The sequence below is a fragment of the Melopsittacus undulatus genome, chromosome 4, assembly GCF_012275295.1.
Source record: "Melopsittacus undulatus isolate bMelUnd1 chromosome 4, bMelUnd1.mat.Z, whole genome shotgun sequence".
NCBI lineage: Eukaryota > Metazoa > Chordata > Aves > Psittaciformes > Psittaculidae > Melopsittacus > Melopsittacus undulatus.
Genome location: NC_047530.1, coordinates 40692382 through 40718128, shown reverse-complemented (window position 1 = coordinate 40718128; position 25747 = coordinate 40692382). Strand labels below are relative to the sequence as shown.

The window sequence follows — 25747 nt, the reverse complement described above, 5'->3', positions numbered from 1 at the left end:
TTTGTAATATTATAAAAAATGTTCATCTGCAAAAAGCTCCTGTTCAAGTTACACTGAAAACTGCTTAACATCTTGGTTGCATAGCCAATCCTGTTTTTGTCATAAGGGAACCTGAGGATATAGCTGCAAATCACTGTTGTATGTTGGTATTCTCCCTTCAGGGTAAAGGATCTCAAACAGATCCAAGTCAAAGACATCCCAAAGCAAATGCCCCTTGATCACCAAGTGAAATATTTATTGTAATAAATATTAGACTAATATTTATCTCAGCTGTCCAGTACTCTCTGAAGTAGAATGGAGCATTTAAGAGATTATGAATCTTACCCCGTACCTTTTATGACAAGAACAATTCTACAAGCCACACAGTAAATCAGTTAGTGTTATCTCTATTTTGAAGACTTACCACATTTCAACGGATTAAGGCCATTTGTAAAGAACGGGAACCTTACGACCTAGACTACCTCACACTGCCTCCTCTTCATTACTAGGGATCTCACTGGAGCTAAAATCCTTAAACTTCATAAATATTCAAAATTAGAGTATTTCATTACTATAGAAGTGCTATCAGGAAGTCTAGACGAATTCTGTTATGGGGGTTTTGGGGGGTGTGTGTCATTAAGATATCCAGGTAAGAGGGAGAACTAAAAAGATAGTGGAAAACATCAGTCAGTTCAAATCTGATTCTATGCTAAAACTGGAAAATAATGTATTTTTGTAACATTTATACTGTTTTCTAGCTTATTTTTAAATAAATATTAATATAAGCTGTTTAGTTTGCACAGGACTCAGGTGTGTATTCTCCACTTACCAACAAAGCAAGTATTAAATAAGGAACTTAGACCTCCATTCTTGCTCACCTCAGATGCTGCATTTAACAGTAATTCTGGAGTCTTCCATTTTTATGTTTTTGTTTTTTTTAAAGAACGTAAATACATGTGTAGTGAAACCAAACACAACTAAAAGGAGGGGAAAAAAAATTCTCATTTTCCCCAGCAAGACTTATGCAGACCACCTTATCTGTCTTTAGCCTCCCTGCAGAAATAGCAGTTCTTCAACTGGGATGGCATTTTTGGAGACACCTTTTCTATGATATGGCAGCTAGAAGAAATAGCAGTCAGCACTGTGTGACCAAGCAGCTTTCCATTGATTTGCGATGGGAAATGTTAGAGAAACACCTAGTAATTAATAACAGTATGACAGGACAGAAAATGGCACCAGTTTTAAAAAAAATCAATTAATACCAAATAGGAGAAATGGACAGCCTCTGATAAAGATATCATCAAGCCCACAGTTTTTCCATTAGGAAAATTTACCATTAACCTCCTGGCAAATAAATTCTTCCCTTGGATTTCTAAATTAGGGAAGGCTCTTGATCAGGGCATGTTACACCCTTTTTCAGATGTGCTTAATTATATGTAGACAAAATGCTGGACTGCAGTCACCAACACATCTGCTTTTAAAGTTCCCACAATAAAAAGCAAGATGGGGAGTCAATCCGTTAACATGAATCATACCCTAAGTGCTAAATGTATTCTTAAACACATTCAGATTTCTTTCCATTCAGGTTCTGAGTGCAAGTCCTTTGGGTCTTACAAAAGACAAGTAAATTGGTCCTTGCCTAAGTTGAAGCGTTTTTCCTAAATGAAAACATTTATTTCAGCATTATCATTTCCCCTACCCATCATCAGTGCTACAGCTCTTCTGCTCAAAACACCAAAAACTGAATGATGGTTTTAGCATGTTACACCTCACAATAAGCAAATTAAAGACTCTGTATTGGAGAGTGTTGTTAAAGTTTAATAAATGAAGCCTCACTATAGTATCTGACCCACTATATGCATTAGTGAACTACGATGACTCCGAATATTTCAATTTCAAAAGGAAAATAAGCAAATATTTTTGGTTTTACCATTTCAATTTTAATACAATTCAGAAAAAAAAGTAAATGTTATGCATGGCAATGTTTATTAAACAATCACATTTCATTTAAGCATTAAAATGCAGCAGTCTGGAAAAGCTGCCAGAAACAATGTTTGGCTTCAGAAAAGGCGATTATGAAATTACTTCCAATAAAATTCAAATACTCTTGTCTGTTGATTAGTTGAATGCTTTAGACTGGAAAGAACAAAAAGTGCAAATCAGCTGAATGTTATTTTCAAAAGTAAAGTCTTAGTGTCCTACAAGCAGTTACTGAAAGGCCTCATCTTAATCTTCATGGTAAAGGACAAAATTCTCTGATTTCTATACAATTATAATTTACTGTAACATTTCAAACCAACATTAATACTAAACCAAAATTAATTTCAGAATAGAACTGCAGTATTCTGCCTACCATAAGCACCTTTTTTAAAAAAAAAAAAATCTAATTTGCTTGACATGAGATGGCATGAGATACATTTTCACTGCAAAAGTGGAAACTTACAAGGAACAATACAGTTACAACCACTTATAGGAACATGTTCTTGCTTAAGGTAATTTATACCTAAACATACTACTTTTACATGGAAATCTAAGATCCATATTGTGGTATTGTTTCTGCTGATATACTTCCAGGAAAGTGACTCATCACGGAGTAGCTAAATGTTGACCTGCAGCTTAGACTTTTGTGCATCATCTTCACTGGAGTACTTGTAAAGAAATGGACAAAGGTTAATAAATATTTGACATATGGGCAAATTTTATGCGTTTGTAAATAATTTTTAAATTTTTGTTTTTCTTTTTAATTTAACACAATGATTCAGTAGCAGTTTGAAATAAAAAACAGAGTATCCTTCTGGCTCCTAAATCACTTGAGAATCACTTCAATGTATAGAGATAGTGAAAAACAGTGCAATTATTATCTTATAAAGACTCTTAAGAACACACTGGAAATTTTCAATTTGTTCTTGTAAAAATTTTAAGAAATACTGTGGAAACATGTTCTTATATGTGGGTACTGCTGCTTGAAACTGAACAGTTGGTTGACATCCAGACAACTAGTACAATTTTCCAAAAGCAAAGCAGCTTCTAAGCATAATAAACAAATGGTCATTTTTCTAAAATTTAGACCTAATTTAGTAATTGGTAGAATGACACTTTCAAACTGTGTAACACAAAATAATGTAGCCAACAGTAACATACAGGTACACCATTTAATATTTATTATATGCATTTTATATACATTATTTTTCAACAGCTGTACTTTTGCTATGTGGTACAATCTTAAAAATTTGCTGATTCATAGTTTGTAAAACAGAAACCTTACAAAACTCATCAAAACTCGCAAACTGATCAGAAAAGTTTTGTGGAAGACTAGAAAAAATACTTTATTGTATTAATCATGCATTACACAAACAAAATCTTTAGTTACACCATAAACTGAAGCACATCTGAAAATAAAATAAAAGCAGGGAATAACTAGTCAAAACACAGCAGATTTATGAATCTTGAATCAACTACTTTTGTATTCTATTTTAAACGCAAATAAAAATCATTTTCACTCCAAAAGTTCTGAAACAAGGTTGGTTTTTGGAATCAACTCCACTCCAGCTACTTAACCAGAAGAAAAAAAAAATCCTGGTTTGCAACTTCAGAATTATCAAACGTCCCGTTTTCTCATCTATTTTAGACTGTTCAAAGAGTGCCATAATAGATATACAGGGCCCTTTAACACACTACATAAAAGGATATAAAGACCAACAAAAAGTGAAATAAATAACAATAGGCCATTAGCAAGATGGGTAATCCTTGATAAATAAACTCGTAAATACAGTAAGATGTACAAAATATCACATAGTGATAGGATGCCAAGATTAATTTTTTTTAAAGAGTTCATTCGGGGGGGTTAACCCCTCTGTGTTTCATTTGAACACATTTTACAGTCCTTTATTTATGAAGACAGTTATGCGATGATGATGAATTAGCATCCTTATGCAAGGACTTAGCTGAGCTGTATTAGGCAAAAGAAGGGAAGAGTGTGGTTACACGGCAGCGGGTCAGTGAGATCTCTGTGTTTAGGGTTCTATAATGCAGAAAAACATTATCAATACAATCTTGAGCACTGTTGTGACAGGCTAAATATATAAAAAGACTTATAAAAACTAGAATTTTATCCAAACATTTTGTGCAACTAATGCTAAAATATTTTAAGTTAAATTTCCTTTTCTTTAAAGCAAAATAAAAGTTTAAAAGGGGAATCTGTGGCATTCAACTGATAAACAGAAGATTACTAAGAGATGAAAAGAAAGCTACTCTTGGAGCTCACTTCCCCCCACAAGAGCACCACATTCCTAACCCTAAGGCAGCACACAGAGTCCAAAATAAAAGTCTTTTGTAAGATCAGACTCCACGTTTGCTTAAAGACACCTAAAGAACAGACATACGCTCAGTTCATATCCAGTCAAGGCTACAAATACTGGTTTTCTTTTTTGTATTTCGCCCCACCCCCCCAAATACAGTAATTACAGTTAAATGAATGAGCCTGACATTGTTCAAGATGTGGTGACTTTTCACCAGCTTATACCTGCCCCACATAAAAGCCTTCACTCAGGCAGATCAGATGTAGTGTCTTATTGGTAACCTTATCATTGATGGCAGTGATGCATTCCCTCTTTTTTGTCCAAACAGACCTGCTGTTATGATGCAGGTTTGTTCTGCTATGTCACACAAATACTTTGGCAAGGGCATCAGCTCCTGCACTGGCAATATATGCTTTTGACGGATGAAATGCTACATCATAAATTGATTCATCCAGCTTTTTCCTATGAGCTGTTATTTCCTGCACACATGTCTTGCTGTCCAAATTCCATAACCTAATGGAACAATCATGGCCTGTTTAAGAAAAAAAAAAGACAAAACACGGATTTGTCAGACACTTGAGTGCATCATAAACACAAAATTTACAGAGCATACAGAATATGAAGAAACCCTTACTTCCAGACATTAAATAGATTCCATTAGGATCTACAGCTAAACTTGTGACGGCATCCAAGTGAGCAACCATAGAATGGATCATTTTACCTAAAAGCAAAACAAACAGTGAATTTCCTGTAAAGTACTGTTTCTTTTAAAAGTAACACTGCCGTTAAAAGCTATACTTTCAGCTTTTAATCTAAATAACAAACTTATTTAGATTTGAATAATATCTGAATGATATAATTCTGTTAGAAATTAAGTTTCAACTGCAGACTCCTGTGTAAGTATACGAGTAAATGACATGGAACTCTCAAGAACACATTCCCATTATAAGCACATTTTTTATCCATCTAGCATCTTTACTGATAGCAATGACATTGAAGACCAATCCTAAAATGGCTGTGTGAGAACTGCAATTTTTAGATCCTTAAATAACTTCATAGCTGCCCCAGAAGGACAAAGTGTTGTTAGTCAACACATTGTCAACGCTTTGTAAAGAGACTTACTGAGTCATACTAAAGGTTCATCTACCTTTGACATTGCTAGCAGAGAAGCTAGGGGTGAAAAACCAGAAAAGAAATAAAACTAAGGCAACTCTATGTGACACTTGCCCAAAATACTCTCCAGAGAATGTGCAGAAGAGGTTTAATCTTAGAAATACCAAAAGTTCTCTTTTGTGGAAAACTGCATCACTAGTAAGTTTTCTGCTAACTGCTTCCCCCCCGTGTCCATACAGATTTAATTTAAACATATTCATAACATACAAATTAGGTTCTCTTAATCCTTACCCGTTTTGTTGTCAAAAAATTTGATGTGTCTATCTTCATGTGCTGTAATAGTTACAGGAAGTGTGGGATGACTTACTACCTTGTTAACATGATTATTTGATTGTACACCTGAAAATAAAAGAAGAAATATTCACTGACTTAAAGTAAGAGTTAATTTAAAATGAGAACATTTCAGCATTACACTTTAGCTTACTATATTAAGTAATATGATACAAATAATATTTTAGGAAGAGCCTAAATGAATTTCCTAAGAAATAAATAATATTGTCAAGCAAGAAGCTAAGCTACATAGTGTCCGTCCAGTGTAGTGTAAGGTTAAAGCTGTACAAATGGTTTATACATGAAAGATTCTTGAGAGACATAGCAAACAAACCAAGCAAGTACTGCAGGGCAGCACTAGTCAAGTGGAAACAAACTCTGGCATGCAGGATGTGTTTAGCACACACCTCATACCTTCAGATTAAAAAGATTTAGCTTGGGAAAAAAGAAGAGATAGAATTTAGTAACTGAAGTATTGTCAGATATGACTTGTTTCAAGGTATAGAAAGAAACAATGAATGGTTTAGAATCTCTTTACAAGCTTTTAGAATACTCTTTCAAAAACACTTTATCTTGATAGGCCACTGTTTTAAGGCTTGTTTCCTTAATTTTTGGACTTATTTTCTGCTGGAGCTCTTTGGCCTGGAGAAGAGAAGGCTGCGTGGAGACCTCATAACAACCTTCCAGTATCTGAAAAGGGCCTATAAGAATGCTGTGGAGGGACTCTTTGTTAGGGACTGTAGCGACAGGACAAGGTAACAGGTTAAAACTTAAACAGGGGAAGTTTACACTGGATATAAGGAGGAAGTTCTTTACTGTGAGGGTGGTGAGGCACTGGAATGGGTTGCCCAAAGAAGTTGTGAATGCTCTCATCCCTGGCAGTGTTCAAGGCCAGGCTGGACAGAGCCTTGGGTGACATGGTCTAGTGTGAGGTGTCCCTGCCCATGGCAGGGGGGTTGGAACTTGATGATCTTAAGGTCCTTTCCAACCCTAACTATTCTATGATTCTGTGATTCTCACTTTGAACTCAAAAAGGCATTTTTCTTATTTGTGATGTCGATGCTAGTTTTTGCACAAGCTACCTAGAATATATCTTTTACACAGGTTTGTTACCTGAGTTGAAGCCCTTATATAACCTACCAACAACTATAATCAACTAAGTAAACTAGATTATTCAGAGGGGAGAAGCTAATTCTCCCCTTGCATTATTCTTTCAGATCTCATTTCATAGCAAGGAATGACCAGAAACTGGAGGTTTTCCTTCTGCAGTACTTTCATAGGTTTAAGCTAAGAAGGCTCCTCTGTCTACAGCTTCATCAGATACACACAATTCTTAAAAAGCTACATCTTTGCAGCTCCTTATTTGTAGCAACAGAATTTCTAATATTAAAAGTTCCACAGGAGAAAGTGTATAATCATGACCTGTGCAGAATCTGATACTGAAGTAATATTCTGCTTAATTAATTTACTTACTTATCTTAATATCCTCCATGTCAAAGCTATATAGTGAAAACTGTGTTTTAATATGCAATTCAGACAAATGAAATTCTTGAGAAATCCAGCTGAGAACAAAACCCGTTGTTTTTTGCCATGTCCATTTTCAAATCCTACTAATCCACAGTTTCTTCCACTGTGTCTGTTCCAAGCATCTAACTAACTTCAAAACTGCATGATGCAGTAGAGGAATGAAATATTTTCATTTACTTCACCATACAGTAAAACTTTGATAAAGGTACCTTATTCAAGATGGACATTTAATGCAGAAGAGCTTTACATACCAGATTCTATTTGTGATGAAAGCATTACTACTGACTGGGATGTTTCTAAATCATAGATGACTGTGTTGCCAGTGTTAAAAGATGCCACCATGTGAGCAGGGTCACAACCTATAAAGTCAACTGATGTAGGTATTCCATGCTCTAGAAAGAGAGAAAAATTACTTTAGAAAGACTAAAACACTTCTGAAATTCTTGACAGTTTAAATATGTAGTTTGTTTTATACTCGTACTTTAAATAAATTAATTCCCTTCTTTGAAGTAATGCTACAACATCAGCATTATTTTATTAAAAGATCTTTTTCTTTCAGTCCTGTTCCCTGGTTAGGCTAAATGGAGATAAGGAGACCAGATGGACCATCAGCTGCCCCATTACATTCCCGAAAATCACTGCAAAACCTTACCTTTCTCTCCATTGTAAGTGCAAATACAGGGCATTTTTTCTGGTGGGTTCCATAATCTAATAGTGCCATCTGCTGAACAAGATAGTAAGTGATTCTTTACACCGCTGTAAGCAAGACCCCAGACTGCATCTGTGTGAGCAATTAATGTGCCAGCTAGAACGTTTGGCTCTGGAAAAACACACAAAACAAAAAACAACACAAAAGCTCAGAAATTAAACCTTTTTAGCGAAGAAACATGAAATAAGTACTTTTTGTATCTCAGTACAAGTTAAATCCCACATAAAATTGTCATATATCCCCCGCAGACCTTCTTATTTAAACAACAGATAGAATATTACACAGGAGGTCATTTTGTACAAAAAAACCCAAACCAATACAATATAACCAACCAAATAAAACCACCCACAAACACCCCCAAAGGCAGGAAACAAACAAATAAAAAACACTCCAAAAGAAAAATCCAAACCCCTGCTAATTAGAGCTCTCTCTTTTAAAAAAACAACCCTGTCACTTGAGTAGAGACGGTTCTGTCTGACATCCATGAAACTGATACCAACTATCTCACCTGCATGAATTCATCAGGCCATTTTTAGTGATTAGACTACAATGAATAATTTTTTAGCAGGCACAATCTGAGCTTACATATTGGTTTTAAGGGACTGAGAATAGCAGCCTTCCAAAATCTCACTGCCACAGATTATGCAGCCCGAGTGCTGCATTAGCTCACTCATAACAACGACACAAGGGAGAGAGGAAGCCGACTGCCCCATTCAGTCTTCAGTGAACCATGAAACTGCACCCTTAGAATTGCATTAAGCACAAAATGCTTATTACCACAAATGGCAGGATAGTGATACAAAGTTTCCCAAACAGTTATCAACTCCTTAATTTTAGGGACACTGGCTATGGGAACAGAGCTGCATATCAGAAACATGGGACCCTGAATTTGAGCACACTCATCTTAGGTTTCTGAAAAATTCCTATCAAAGAAATGGTAATTAAAAAAAATTGGAATGCTGGTTCAAACTAGCTTCTTTAAAAAAAGTAACAGTTATGATTAATGTTTTATTTCCTGTTTAAACCTCAGAAATTGCCAGTCTTCCTCTTACAGTTCTATACAAAGTAAATCACTAGGCCAAGTGGGAATAAACAAACACCATACACAAAGTTGAAACAATCTAGTTGACAAACAGCAGTTACAGTCCACAAAATGTGGAAGACACTGGCCACAAGCTGTTTATCTTTTAAAAATACTTACCATAGGTATCATATGGATCCACGTTGGGGCTAGGCATATTCCACCACTGGATGGTTGCATCAATACCACCACTGAAACACTGTTCTCCATTGGAACTAATTGCCAATGACAATACAGGTCCGCTATTGGGAGACAGAAAAAGAAGTTTACTGGTACTGCCTACAGGACAGAAGTGAAAATCTGGCTGCTTTCAAAAAACAACTGGACTGAATTAAGTACTTGAAATTTCAAACTCCAAAGAAACAATTCTGTTAAAACCTTTTTTATGGCTCAATAAGTGATACCAACCTCTATTAAAATATTAACATAACTAAAACTATCTGAATTCAAGCAATTCAAAGACCACCACCTTATTTCTCAGAAGCAACTACACTTACAAATGGCAAATTTTTACAGTGCATCTATGCCAACCTAATAGCCAGCTATGCCGATAAAGGTGGTTGTAGTTCTTACTCCCTCACCACCAACTGCTTTTCTCATCATATTTTAGGAAATTACAGTAACCTATGCCCCAGTAAAAGGTTCAGAAAAAAATATCCTAGGAAGAGTGCTTCTGGGCCAAGGTTAGACTTTTACTGGTTTTAACTTCTTCAACCTACTTGCTGTGGTATCAGACAAGTACAAACTGTGTCCAAAGGAAGAAGCAAATCCACTCCTTTGGCCACACTAAGGTAGGTTTAACTGTACTGTAAAACGAGGTTGCCAAAATTAGATGCCTGGCTCCTCTGACAGGCCCATGCTCAGGACGTAAGATGTTCACCAGTTGTTTAAGTGCAGATGAGCAAACTAAAATGATATATTTGAAGATGGTGAAAAGGAAGAGTATGGTTGAGTCCACCTGAAGAACAGAGGTGGGCTGAAAGGGAATGTTGCTCAAAGCCTGCCTGAGGGGAAAAATAGTAAAATTACTTTGCTACCAGTCTCACTGTCCAGGTGGGGATCAGTTTTGTATCAAGACTTCCCCAAACCTTACTTTCTGATATTCATTAATAAAAGCCTCCATAATAGCCCAAATTCAGACAGAGAAAGAGACAATTCAATTGTTCTTTCACCTTCAAAGAACATTTTAATCACTTGAAAGAATACTTGTATTTGAACATGAGGACAAATCAGCCATCCAGTCCTAGGGAAGAATCTTCTATGCTTTAGCTAATAAGCCTTAAGACACTACGTTCTATCAAGTGACTTAAGGAGGAGGGTGGCAACAGTACATACAGTACAAGCTATTAATTTATTTTTTTTAAGGCCAGCAAAACAAGTGCTATCCACTTCCACACTTAAAGAGCTCTTGTGAAGCTTATTTGCTAACTGGATCTTCAGCTATATAAGCAAAGTACATTCAAACTACTGTGACTGGCTATGGACTGCACATTTCTGCCTTGCCTTCTTATTGGAGGGAAGCAGAACTCAAAACTTTACTCAGGTATTAATCAGTTTTTTGATTACAACCATTATCACACTTATTTCGAAGTTCCCCCAGCCCCAAAAGGCATATGTATAAACTAATACTCATGCCCTATCTACTACTTCGGCCTATACTGATAATAAAATTTTCTCTTACTCTTGTTCAAGCCCCTAAAAAGAATTCAGAGCCCTCCTAGCCACTTGTGTGATCTCCTGATTTTTCAGCTTACTGAATCCACACTTAATTTTGGTTTGTGTTTTTTTTTTTTTGTTTGGGATTGTTTTTTCTCAGTCTTGTATCTAAAGATACTAGGTAAGACTAATAAATTCTACCTTATTTTTTCACATACTACATATAAAATCCACAGTCCAAGACACAGGTGTCACTCATTGTCTGTGACTTCATTATCTTCTCTCCTTTCCATTGCAACTTAACCACATTTGCTACTTCCCGTTATGTTATCATGGACTGTGCAATTGATGACAGGGACTCAGTAGTTACCCGTTTTGACAAAGTATGATGGACCTTGCCTGTATGATGTAAGAATAGAATATATTTCTGGCTTTTACTAGTAAGTGTCTTATAAATCTGAGACAATGACAATATATTTATCAAGCATTAATTATATCACTTACATGTGAGCCCTAAATGTGTAGATGGGTTCTACATCTAAAGAGGCACTCCTGAAAGAGATAGGAACAGTTACTACATTACATGAAATCTCTACTGAAAAACTGTGAAAACAGTTAAGAATTTAATCAATTTCAAAGGTATTTCAAACACAATCAATGTTGTATAGAAACCCATATACTTGCTTTTTGGCAGGAACCGTTTTCTGCAAATTCCAAAGTTTTAGAGTATGGTCCTCAGAGGCTGTAACCAGCACAGGCTCTACAGGATGAAAAGCTAATGCCCGAACTCCATCAAAATGACTGCGTAGCGTATACTTAGGGTTCCATGTCTTCCTAAAGGCATCTTTATTAGCTGGCAGCTTAAAAAAATGAGAAGGATTAATTTTACCTTGGGTTTAAAAATATGCATAATATGCATATCCCTGTATTTTAAGACAACACATTATTTTTGATTCAGATAACATATGTTCAATCTTGAGTTTGCATTTATCTATTGATCTGTAACTCCTTCTCCAGCATGCAAGGTATGGAACGGAGTATAATGCTGAACACACAGACAAGAAGCCTTGATTTTTCAAAAGCTGGTTTTAATTCTTCTGTGCAATAATACTTTAATTCTTCTTTCCTGAAGGTTTCATTGCTAAAGCTGTCTGCACCCAAGGAAGAGATTACAACTGTCAAAAGCTTATTTATCACTTAAATATAATCAAAATGAGCTTCAGGTGCCTAGTGAGTGATCTTCCTCATATAAGTAACTTGACTGAGAATGACAGGAAACATATAATCCTAAAATACTTCTATATATGAAGGTATGTACACAGAAATAGATAATCAAGATTTCAATACACACTTGTACAGATTTTAAATAAAACACTACATATCAATATTTTGAAGTCTTTAATGAGTTTTAAATACATTCATAAGACAGCAACTTAGTTAATATGTGAAGTAATATACACAAACTTTTCATTTATATATTACAAACACCCAATTCATAGTCTTAACCTATAGACTACTAGGCTAAAACATGGAAGTTAGAGCTGCTTAATATTAATTGTAAGTAACTCAGAAGAGTTACCAAAAAACCTCAAACTCTAATGACTGCAAGAGACTAATTTAGAGTTCTGAATTACAGTTTATATTATGCAAAGAGCAGATCCTTAGAAGACTACATCCCATTTGTCCTAAGCTTCCATCATAAGGAGAAGTACATGTGCAGGTACTTTTCCCCTCGAGTAACTACAAAGGGAGTTTACTAGATGACCTAAATTAGCAAACTAAGAATAAATAGAAACTAATCCTATCCTCTGCCTTATAGACTAACTATTCACCATGTAATTGTTAAAGCATGTTTCTCAGCTGTGGGGCAGATTCTCTCAGTATGATATTTTCAGCAACACTATTAAGAGATTAAAATCTCCCATAGATAATAAAATATTAGGCCTTTGTCAGGACTGAAAATCTATATCCTGGAACTGAATTACCACTACTCATTCAAACCAAATTTGATTCTATCCAATCAAAACAAATAGAAAGGCTCAGACAATTAAATTTACTCCTCTGAGTTACAGGTATGCAGATATTTGCTTTTCCCTTATATTAATGTAAGTTTCTGGCCTAAGTGCAAGCTATGCCAAATTCGGATCAAGTAACTGAAACTTGTTATATATAGCATGGTAACCTGGTTTTGTTTGTTTTTTTTTTTACCCTACAACAACAAATACCATTACAAAACTTTTTGTTTCCAATCTTCCCACTTTAGAGGATACTGAGTGCTGCAATAATTTTATAATTTACTTAGCACTACCCTGCATGTTATATACAAGCTTCATGAAAAGAATAATCTTAGTTTCAGGGAACAGAGTGGAATTCTGAAGTTCTGCATTAAAACTGACATATTTCAACCCTAACTGTGTATTTCTTCACCTCCCTGAATCTAAAGTGGGTAAGAGAAGGAAACAAACAAAAAAAACCAAAACAAAGGTATTTTTCTAGCAGAGTCCCTCACTAGTTTTAATCCTTGTTATGTATTCATCCTTCTGCCTAACTCATGTTGCCTCATTCACTTGTGATGATCTGGGGCTTAGAGAAGTTAAAGCCAAACATCTGAAATAGCAATGGCTTATTTCAGCATTCTGTTATGTCCCAGATTAGACAGAAGACCTTGATTCTTTGGGTGCGACATGCATTCACACCACACTGATTTCTATTACAGTTGTGATTAAGTCATTCAAGAAAACCAGGAGCTGATTATATAGTGGACTCAGTTTTCAAAAATAGGAAGAGAATTCGTTAAATATTTTTTGTTAAAATGGTTGTTGCAACAGTAATTTCATTCTCAGCAGTTCACTGGAATCTGCTAAAACGCAATGTACAGAAGTTACAGAAGTTACAAAAACAAGGTACATTTAAGTACATCTTTAAAGCTTGTATTTTTTAAACAGACTTGAACATCTTTGTTCTTTCAGAAGTCTCCACATACAGCTTCCTAAAAATCTAGCTATATCTCAGCTGATTTTTTTCTAGTTTATTTTCCCCCATCCATGCTTCCAATGAATCTTGACATCCTTACTGTAACTAAAAAAAATACTGGAAAAGACTAACTGACACATCTGTAAAAGAGATCATTGCAACCTTTAAGAGAAAAAGCTAACCAGTAGTATACAAAAAACCCAAAACAACAATAAGAATAAAAAAAAACCCACAAAAAAACCACCTGAACAAACAACAACAAAACAAACAAAAATCCCCGAACACCATCTCAGAAAAAAAAAAAAAACAAACAGTCTTGGACTTGGAAAAGAGATTTGCTGATTAAAGAGAATAAATGTGACATACAAGATCAGCCAGAAGCATAATGGGACAGTATTAAAATATGACACTGTATGTCAGTATTCTGAAGCGTGACATCCCAAAACAAAAGGCATGGATACACTGCCCCATTTAGTCAATGTCCTACTGTAAATGCCAAAATACTGACAAAAGACAGACTATGGAACTACACTGCTTCACTAGGTCCTTCTCCCTTTTTTCCTGAACTTTGGTGGACTTTACTATGGACCATGAGGGATCAGCTCAATCCTTGATCCTAGTTCCCTGCCAGTGAGCAGCAACAGAGCAAATGCTTAGAATAGTAGGTCTACCAAACAAATTCCCCTGCCCAAAACCACTGACCACCACCCAAACAAAAACTCTGCCTAGATCAGGAGACACCAAACACTTTACATGTCCTAAAAAAACTTAATCATAAAATCCTTAAATTTAGAGCTAGATGGAAAAAATACAAACTATAAAACACAAAAAATTGCTAAACCGATTAAAAAAAGTTGAAAACACATGCTTTATAATACTTGCTCAATCTAACCTAATAGAAATCCTTTTCTGCCTTAATTTTGTCTGTATAGGAACATAAGCTAGCAACCTATGTCTCCTGCCTTATAAATCACCAGCAAATCAGAGTGAAAGAAACCACACCTAAGCTAATCACAGGAAAAACTAAAAACAGCCCAAAAACCAAACCCCTTAAAATAATCCCTAAAAAAACCCCAAAAAACTCACCAGGGAAGGAAGTTCTTCCTTCCCCTGCAGTCAACAGAAAAGCAATAATTAGTAACTGCAGTCAATGTCTTTAAATATTTTAATGTTATCTTTTTCTTGATAATGTTCTGTTGATTAAAGATTTCCAAATTTAGATGCTCTACTAAATGAGGACTTTCCATTTTGCAGCCCATCCTACAACAGGAAAACAACCACCATCCTGTGCAGCTATGGAATCCAAGAATATACAAATAGGAGCATTTGATTTGGTAACAGCATTACTCCCTTAGCATACAAACAACTACATACACTGAGGTAAATATAAGGAACAAGATACAAGAAAGACACTACTTGAAATGACTGTATTATATTACAAATTGACTAGTCTTAGGGACAACTTGTGCTCTAAAATCATTTGCATAGAGAAAAATTTCCAGATATCATTCATAAGACTTAAAACTTAATCTCCATCTTGTCCACATACCCTCTCCTTTTCAAAATACCACACTCATCAAGGGTGCTTCATGAAAGACAGTGGAATCCTGCTGTGTCTTTATTTATGCACTGTAATTGCTAACACAAGCTATGTGAAGAGCACAGACCTATTGGGAACATAATGCAAGAAGTAGGAATATTCAAGTGGTTTGGGTTTTTTTATTTAAACATTAAACTTAGCTTAACATTATCTGCTTATCTGGAGATTTACTGGAAAAGGAGCTGACTTCAGCTAAACTCATAGGGGCATGTGATTAACATGTCCTACAAGTGCTGTATTATGGGTGCAAGGTAAGACTTGGTCTTACAGCACTGCAGATCCACAGTTATGTGGAAACAACTTCAGAAATTATGGACTATCGAGGAATGTTTAGCCTGAAGGAACACTGTGATGGAGAGCTAACAGCATCTGAACTTCACTCTCCTCAGACCCGCAACAGGACAGACTCATTTCTTAAATAAAAATTAAAACATTTTCTAGCTGTGTTATTTGATACTTCAAGTTTCTCTTTTCTGACACATGAAGTCAGAAGCCACCATGCACTTTTCAGATATGCTCCATATATTTCTATGATTTTTCAACTTATAGAGGTATCTTAACACAACCACCACTAATAATAATAATGATAAAGGCCCAATCACAACCTAAAAACACAAGACACTTTAAATATAATACAATATATAAGACTTACCTGAACATTTCCCTAACCAGCCATCAAATGTTTTTAGCCAATGAAACAGTCACATGAACTTTCTTGGCTTAATGAATATGGTCAAAGGAATGTCACAACACTCTGGCTTGTAATAAAAATGCACCCTAAAAGCTTATATCTGAAGTATACTAGTATATATAGTCTATACTGTTAACACTACACAAAGGGGACAGCAGAGAAATAATATCAATATTTGTGTTTTATACCATGCCATCTCAATACTCCATGTCAGTGTATAATTGGCCATTTTTGTTCAAGCAAATTAATGTTAAGTAGAAAACATGTCATCTCACTTAGTTTTGATTACCCAAATTACTTAGCCCATTCACAAGGTGTCTCTCATCCCAAGTAACTGTTTTTGCTAAAGAAACCCCTGTTCTTTGCATTTATTATGTTCAGGGTTGGGGGGAGAGGGGACCCAACTATTATTAAACTGTATAAAGAATTTTAAAATAAAATTGCACTTACATCATAACTATAGTCTGCATCATTTGTTACTGTCAAGTCTGCAAGGTCTCCAAGGCCCAGTACACTTAACAACACATCATCAGAACCCATAATAAATGACTTGCCTCCTCCAGGTGGAAACGTTATTGGCTCAGCTACAAAGAACAAAACAGTTTAAGTCTCAATGTAGTTAGTCAAACTGATGAAAAAGTGCATAAATTTGTCACTTAAAAGCAAAGCAGAAACTTGTATGTGCTACATACTGCCCCAACTAAAAAAAGAGAGCATGAAGACACGCACGCATGTGCAAACACACACACATATACTTTAAACACACAATTCTTGTATCATGCTTTGTAATTTGATTTTAATTTTCGACAAGTGATTTGACTGACATCACTTTACACTGCAATATCAAATGTACATCCCTGGTGTCCAAATTCTCAGCTAAATATTTCATTCACTACACCATGCATGCTACCTGCAAGTAAGTGTCTGCTTTATACTAGTCAAGTATGTGTAAGTATTTTTTATCTCTCAGGCTAAAGACCTCCTGTAAAGCATCTCCTCTACTTAGAAAATTTCAGATGATTAAAAAAATGAAAACATCTGTTATTCATGAATTCCCCTCTCTCACTTTCTCAGCATGATTCTGGATTCTAATTTAGAATACACTCAACTGGTATTTATCCTATCTAGCTGTGCCTTCCCCAAATCAATGTTCATTCAGAATTCACATATGAATAATAAGCTTCCAAATATGTACCCATATTCTTTACAGTCCAACAATTCTGTATATGTCCTTCTATCTACAAATACCAGTTTAGCAGTAAGGAATAGGAATAAAGGCTTAAAAAATGTTGTACTTTAGCATATTTTAGAAGCTGCTTTTACTTGTCAGTATTCCTTTCTGTGCAAAAATTAGGTGACTTGTTAGAAGCAGAGCACTTAAACTTTAGCTAAGTGTAAACTTCAGCTAATTGCAAACATTTGCAAAATAATGTTTGATTTTTAAAGATGTCAAGTATGATTTAACTTGCTTAATGTCAAGTATGATTTACCTTGCTTAACACTTGGATTTAACTGATTTGGCAGGGAGAGTTATGGTCTCACTTTAATGCCAACCCTCGTTTCTAATCCTCTGAGAAAACCCTTGAAACTCAGAGAAAACAAAATTTCTGGATCTGAAAAACATCTATACCCTAAGTTTTCTCTTAAAAAATAGTTCCAAACAAGAGGACTAATAATTAACAGAGTCCTGTTTTGAATATGCATTTTTACTATTTTGTATCACCACTGTCTTGAGTGGCAACCCTGTTATGTTCCACTCCAGATGAAGTAAACATGACCATATGTAAAGTTATAGTTGTACGGCATCATTGGTATGGCTATGCAAAGAGGAGTCAGCTCAGCTAGGTAAAAAAAAAAAATCACTTGAAATAAAGCAGTTAAAATGCTCAAGAACTACTGTGCCATTAAAAATGTAACCTTATTAGCACACAACTGTGAGGATCTAAAAAAAAATCACATATGTAAGAATAAAGACTGCTGTTCCTACATTTACATAAAAAGAGCAAGCAGTATTATTACCATGCACAACCACCTCTTTTTAAAACATTCATAATCCATACAAAAGTCTTGACCCATCAGAATGCTACATTAACAGTTCAAAATAGCTTACCATGCCCTTGTATGAATGTTACTTCATTTCCATTAATATTTTACCAAAACTCTGGATTTGACAGTCTATTCCAAAACACTCATATTTCAGAAAAAGCCATATTGTTTGAAAACACCTAGTTATTTCTTCTTGGGTTTTGGGTTTTTCTGGGGGGCATGAGGGCCTATCAAGTCATCCATGATTATTAGATGAAAATTTATTCTAAGGATTTATTTCTTACTCTGTCTGAGCTGAGTATAAAAGGAGATAAAACAATACTTTATATGAAGCAAGAAAGAAAATAACATCACAAGCATCCTCTGGTGAACTGGGGAAAAAAAAGAAGAAGGAAAAAAAAGGCTTAAAGAAACAAATGGGAGTTTAGGATTTTATACTGTTGGTTGTTTTTATCACTGTTTGATTGGTTTTGTAGTTAGGGTTTGTATCTGTGTGTTTCCCCATCCCCCCCCCCCCCCCCTTCTTTTTGTCTCCCACAGTAAGACTCCAATATTTTTATCTGGAGTTTCCAAAAACTTGCTACCTTCTACTGTCTTGACAGGGTCCCAGCTTCTGAAATACAAGAATTCATTTACAAGTTGAACCTCCCAAGTCTTTGTGAGACCAGGGTTGCTGATCACTTGAGAAACAAAGCTCCTATCTGATCTTTAGGACAGGCCTCCACGGTTTTAGCTCCTGAACTTGTCATACTAATTCTTTGTGAAATTAATGTAATTTGTCCTTAACAGATCAACTTTCATATGAAGGCACAAAATGAACAACCATCACAGGAAAACACTACTCCATTAAGAGTCTCTATTATAGATCTATTTTTTATATCTTTATACGATAGATCTTTATTTGCATCAGAGATTAATATACCATTAAAGCTTCAAAATTAATACTCTCTGAAATTTAGAAGCGTATTTCTCAGTATTAAAGGTGCCAATATGTATGTATAACATGTAGTATAATTGTATTTTAATTTATTTGCACATTTCACGATTTTAAAACACAACCTATTTAAAGAAGCTTAAAAAATTAGCAAGCAGTTTTAATAAAAAGGTGGAGAAGTTGTAACATAATGCATCTTTCATTGTGTAGCTACCAAAATAAAGACACACAATTCTGTGTATCAAAAACACACCAATATATATATGCGAATTATAAATAAATTATTGAATACTTTTAATAGTTAAAAAATCCAAGTATTTTCCTAACGCGTACTCAGTGTTATCTTTATAGCCTTCTGTATGTTTAACTGAGTTTGCAATCTATAAATATAAAATAAAAATATATGTGATAGTATAAGTTTCTTCATAGGTGAAAAAAATGCAATTATTAAATATTTGCTTGGCCAATCCTAATCAGTACTTCCTACCCTCAAGATCTCAATATACATAATTAAGTCAAAATCAAGCAATAGTATTTGTACAGACTGGAATTCTGTAATGATGGAACTGCTTTAACCTCCGATTAGTTATGTATGATCACATATGCTGCTGTCATCTATTATACAATAGGGACTTCTTAATCTTGTTTTCCAGAAAGTTAATGCATGGTACACCAAAAGTAGTTAATGTCTCAGGAATTAGCGGTTACTGCTATTTTTTCACATCATAGAACACCAGGTTGGAAGAGACCTCAAGGATCATCTGGTCCAACCTTTCTCAGCAAAAGCACAGTCTAGATGACATGGCCCAGCATCTTTTTGTTGACCTATAGACTGATGCCCCCCAGCTACAGATACTGAAAAAGAAAAACAACCCACAAAAATAGTAATTCTCTGTACAATACATGGGATAGAGAATCATGCTGCAGTTGATTATGTTTCTGAAAGTCAAGCAACATGGTGAAATGGAAACCTCCATTTCTTATGGCCAAAACAAAGTGTAACTATAGCATAACGATTTTTTCTTCATACTAAAGCAGGTGTTTGTGGGGAAAAAAAACCCCAAACCAAACCAACAAAAACCCAAACGCACAGCAAACCAAACCCTGCACTGTTAAGATGTTTAAAAGATACATTCCCAGCCAATTAGAACCATGGTTTACTGCCCTCCCAGAACTCCCTCCTCCATCAAGAAAGCAAACAAAAAATAAATTAAAAAAAAAAAAGTGAGCTTAGTAACACTTTGTTCTCTATATGAAAACAAAATTACTAACCACCATCTCAGAACTGTAACACTTCAGAGTGCAGCACAAACATTACATACAGCCACATGAACATTATGGCTTGGTAACATTCATCAGCATACCCTAGTGTGTCCCACCAAGAAAAATTAAAGTTGCCTGCAAAAACCTTAGCTTTTAAAACACAGCAGAATAAATAACTGAGCAAAAAATGTACTTTATGATACTGAAGTGTTTGGCCTTGTTAACAAAAGACAGACCTAGAAGCAATTCAAAGGCAACACTTGTTTGCTTGTAGCTTTCCACCGTACAGTACAGACAAAAACTCAAAAAGGCACATAGTTATTCAGAGCAGGATTTCTGATCAAACATCAAAATGTACACTCTAATATTAATTTTTTTAAGTTATACAGAACCCACAATTAGCAAATATTACATTCATACTGATACTCAATGAATAAAGGTGAAACTACACTGATAAGCTGAAAAACATATGAGCACATTAAATACCATGAGAATATAAGCCTGAAGGTGGAATTTATTTGAAAATAGTGTGAACAGTCTTTATTTGAAGCGCAGCAGAGTGTTTGTGCTACAGGAACCAGGCAATAAAAGTCAGTCCAAATTTAGCACTTATTTCTTCATGAAGATTGTTTTGTCCAATGGTATTTGAAATTTAACGTCTCTAACAGAGAAAACAGCTATATGACCTATCCTTAACAATGAATGTCTGCGTACCTCTTATGGCCTAAGAAAAATAGCCCAAGACAGACTGAGGGAACTGTAACTATAGTTTCATGTGCCCTTAATACCTTAACAAGGCTAAAAGGCAACCTAAAACACTATGCCTAAATACAACCTAAATGTATGTTTGCAAGTTCTAGCAAATGCATCACCAGTAGGTTTTTCAATTGCACTCCACAGATAAATTCCATACTGGTTCATCATCTAGTCAAAGATGAAAAGGGAGGCAGTAAAAGAAGGGAAGACAAACAAATACTTTTGTAAAATAACAGCTTGGAAGAGCAACAAAAAACCTCCCTGCAAAATTTCTATTCTGCTTGCCTGGTGACAGGCATTTGTGGGCCGGGCTGAAGGAGGAATGGGGGAACCAACATATTATCGGGATTAGTAAGAACACGAATACCTTCCACTTCTGGTATAGCTGATGTTATGCCAGGGCTTTCGAATCAAAGATCATCATAAAGGAACCAAATACGAATTGATCTAAGTATACTGAATGTGTTCCAACTGGAGCACAGAATTTACATAATGGTATTCTAATCTCAAAGTTAATAGAAGAAAATCAGCCCCTCAAAACAGAGAACTTAAAAGCTAAATACAAGACTTAGGACTATTTAGATAATAGTTTGTCACTAACTTTCATTGCGTAAGATAATCCTGAAATTGAAACCAATACTTCATAAAGAAATAGTGAATTTGTACACTTGTGTATATCCACCAAAAATATTTTTGAAAAGAGAATATTAAAGTTGAGAGAGACTAATTTGTGTCATAACTTACATAATCACTCAAATTTCGTTTTAAAATGCAACCTGTGTATCAAATGTCAATACTCACCTTTTTTCCTTTCTATAACACCCTATTTGTAGAAGGTTTTGCTAACAGGAAGGGTCTGCAAACAGGGATTTAAATAGTGAATATTTTCAAAACACTGCTGTACGTGAAGTTGTTTAAAAATACTTATGAAATAATGGTGAGTTACGATAAGCCACAGAAACTGAAGCCGCATTCTCATAAAACCATTTGGAAAGAATTGCAAATAAAATAATAATGTGGCAATGGGCAACTGCATTATCGAGGGGACAGTAAATTACAGTGTGTGCTTTCTGAAAGAAATCTCCTGAAATACAATAAGTAGCTGAATTTTTTGTACCTTCCTCTGCTCTTGCACCTTCATGATCAGTCATTCTAGAAGAGGGTGACCTAGATTGATTAATGACTCCTGAAGGGATGTGGGGTATCTCATCATCACCCAGATCAGCTATCATGTCGTGAAGTTTTGTCCTGTTGACTCCTGTAAATTAATGTCAGCAGCAAAGATTCATTTGATTGCTACCGCTTGACTTGACTGAAGTAAAAAAACCCATTAAACTAATTAAACAAGAAATGGGACCTCCTTGAAATAAATACAATGCTTTGGTTTTGTCTTTGTATATTAAGAAAATTGATCTTTTGGAAATCAAAAGGAGATAATACATCAAATCTGAAAACTACATGCATACAGTTTGAATTCACTGAAATCACAGAAAAACTCCCTTGTGTTCTGTAGATCTATTCTACAGTTTGCTGCAGGAGAGAGAAAAAAAGTCATCTTACAGCCCTACTAAGAAGTCAAGCCAAATATTAAAACAACATTAATTATAAAACAAAATACATTTGAATTAAACATTTGCCAATAATATTACACATCTTTAACTATACTAAACAATTTGACATGGAAAAACAGTGCAAACAAAAATAAGCTTAAAAATGAGGGGAAAAAGTACAGACAACTTATAGGGGTGCAACAAACAATTAACTTTCCCTGCTTCTGAATGGTATTTAAATTGTAAAAATTGTTATTAAATACAAGAACAAGAATGTTTCCACCATTTCATGGAACTGCAGATGTATATTACCTTTATTACTAGCATGCCTCTGGAAACAAAGCATACTGAATTATATGTACATTATATTCATTATGTAGACACTAGCAAACAAAAATGGTACGATTTTTTTTCTTTTAATTGATAAATTCATTTCTGCTTCCACCTTAGAGCTTGCATATCAGAAAGTCAAGCTTCAGTCACAAAGTGACATTTCAGTGACAGAAACTCTTGAAAGAAAAAAAAATCCACAGTGATGCAAGACATAACCAGCTTTTACCCGCTGAAAGAGTCCTTCCTGGGACTGCAGGCAGTTATACTGCAGAACATTAAAAATAACATGTTCACTATATTTAAAAGGGCATACTAAAACATATAAAATCTTCAAGTAAGTAATTTTTTAGTAAAGTATGCATTAGGAAGCAATTTCTCTGATATATACTCTGAGGTGACATGTGCCATTTTTATTAAAAAGGAAATAAAAACTAGACCAAAGCCTTTATTCTCAAAAAAGTAAGAAGATAAACGCTAATTACAGATGACTTAAAAGCAAAACTGCTCATTTAAGCAGCTAAAAACTAAACCACACTTTTTCAAATAATATCTGATCAGTTCAATTTTTAGATATTAATGACAAAAACTGGTTAAAATTCATGTGTTCAAAAATAACTATCCATCTATAACTGAATTCTCTGGAAATAATAGAGATAATGGAGAATTCTTCAGAGAGGCATGACAATGGGAAATATTTCTGGAAGGAGAATCACAGCAAAAGAATACGATACATACCCCGAGAAGGATGCTTTGCAACTATTCTCATTAATACTTGCAGAACATTTTCATTTTGCCAATTATAGAATCCCTATACTCTTTTTTTGTGTGTGTGTGCATGCTTTTGATATTGTTCTTATATAGTACACTTAGTATTCTAATTAAATCTATGAAGGCTGATACCCAGAAGTTGTCTGAGAAGAAAAACACCTTCCAGAAGTTTCTCTTGTGCAACAGAACAAGAACCATCTTGAGAGGTTTCATTTCATTCTCATGTAGAAGTGAGTCTAGAAACCTGCGACCTCAGCTAATGAAGTGAGCGTAAAATAATAAAAACAAGGAATGACACTTTTGCACCAGTCTTTCCCCTCCTCCCACCCAACAGGCACTAGGCTGATAGGATTTCATTTCAAAGATATATTATTTAATCACAGTCAGGAGGTGAAACCTTATAAAAATGGTAATTCTTAAAATGGCCAGGTTTCTACCAGACAGACCACAAAGCTTGCTTTTGCCTTTGTTCCAGCTGGCCGCCAACCAGCCACCTTCAGTGATCATCAGCAGATACATTCTTAAAGATACTATAGGGCAATCAAGAAATGACATGACAGAAGTCATGGCTAGTACCCTAAGCTGTGTACTTTAATATACCCTTTGCCTTCCAGAAGAAAACCCATTTGTCTTCTCCAAGTCAATATGCATGAACTGTTCAAAACATGAATAGAAAATTATAAAAATGGCTTATAAACTATTACTCAGACCTAAACTGTAAGCATCTTTTTGAGGTGCTTTTATACCAAATATAAGGGCATGAAAAGTTTGACTCAGCACACTCAAAAGCAGCTCCCCTGCTCTGCTACTCTGAGACAGCCAGCCAGTATGTCACTGATTAAGGGACTGTCAGCCTCACCTTTTAAAGTTCTTTGGTATGTTTATTCACTTCTTGTCCTTCATGTGTAACCTCAGAACAGCCCTCAATTTATCACTCAATACAGAGAGAAACTTCTTTCTGAAGTTCAGAAAAGAGCAGCTACGGTTCCCAAGTTCTTTGTACTTCACGCTGAAAAATGACAATATTCAAGACTGACATGAGAAGGCATGGACCTGCTCGAGCAAGTCCAGAAGAGGGCCCTGAAGATGACCAGAGTGCTGGGGAGCACCCCTCCTATGAAGAGAGTCTGAAAGAGCTGGGCTTGTTCAGCCTGGAGAAGAGAAGGCTCCAGGCAGACCTTACAGCAGGCTTCCAGAGGGGCTGACAAGAAAGCTGGAGAGAGATTTTTTTCAAGGACATGTAGTGACAAGACAAAAGGGAATGGCTTTAAGCTGAAGAAGGGTAGATTTAGGTTAGGTATTAGGAAGAAATTCTCCACTATGAGGCTGATAAGACATTGGCACAGGTTGCCCAGAGAAGTGGATGCCCCGTATCTGGAAGTGTTCAAAGCCAGGCTGGATGGGACTTTGATCAACCTGGTCTCCTAGAAGCTGTCGCTGCCCACGGCAGGGGGATTGAGTTAGATGATCTTTAAGGTCCCTTCCAATCCAAACCATTCTATGATACTGTGCCATCACCAGAGAGGACTGTGAAGATTTCTCCTTTCAAGCAAGTGCAAGCATACCTTTATATAATTGTTGAGATTTTTTTAAAAATATTACAAAGAGATTTTTAAGGACAAAAATGTGTTGCCCCTGCATAAGCAGCTATGTTCAAGGCACAAACTAGATGACAGTGTTTTAGCCACAAGACTAGAAAAACGATGCAAACCTCCCCTCCTCCCCTCCCAAACAGTAAACATGAACCTGTCCCATATCAATCTATCCACCTTCAGAGACCAAAAGCAAAAAAGGTAATTGAATATTCAGTGCTGAAAAGACATAGTCTGAAAAGCGTATGAAGATTTCTACTAGCTCTGAGATGTAACAGCCCAAGTCTGAATATAGCACAGGGATCCTTCTATATTAACAAGTCATGGTAATGAAGATGGTAAAATCCAAATTTGTTTTCATGCCTATTAACTATTGTACTGTATTTCCAGAACCTAAGGTTAGCAAAGTGAACGGGACAGACAGTGTTTTGTAAATACAGAAAAATTACACTGAGGGAAAAGACAAAAAAACTAAGAAATTAGAAAAGTTTCAAGGAAACTAAGGAAGAACTGTAAAAGGATATTGATTTTAGCAGTGATGCACACAT

The 25747-nt window shown here is 35.4% G+C and overlaps 1 protein-coding gene across 5 annotated transcripts in view; it reads right to left on the bottom strand.

Moving 5' to 3' along the window:
• Nucleotides 1-1909: 1909 nt before the first annotated feature.
• The window catches only part of STRN3 (striatin 3), a 61053-nt gene continuing 37215 nt past the window's right edge, over nt 1910-25747 (bottom strand). For 3 of the 5 annotated variants that reach the window (XM_005149343.4, XM_031049115.2, XM_031049114.2), the window contains 10 exons: nt 22074-22214; nt 16408-16541; nt 11378-11553; nt 11198-11245; nt 9158-9279; nt 7900-8067; nt 7499-7639; nt 5682-5789; nt 4912-4998; nt 1910-4809 (listed from right to left, as the gene is read on the bottom strand). In XM_005149343.4, coding sequence (XP_005149400.4) covers nt 4640-4809; nt 4912-4998; nt 5682-5789; nt 7499-7639; nt 7900-8067; nt 9158-9279; nt 11198-11245; nt 11378-11553; nt 16408-16541; nt 22074-22214 — 1295 coding nt within the window. In that variant the 3' untranslated portion in view covers nt 1910-4639. The remainder of the gene's footprint in view (nt 4810-4911; nt 4999-5681; nt 5790-7498; nt 7640-7899; nt 8068-9157; nt 9280-11197; nt 11246-11377; nt 11554-16407; nt 16542-22073; nt 22215-25747) is intronic. The other 2 variants (XM_034061322.1, XM_034061323.1) reach the window with 2 other exon arrangements.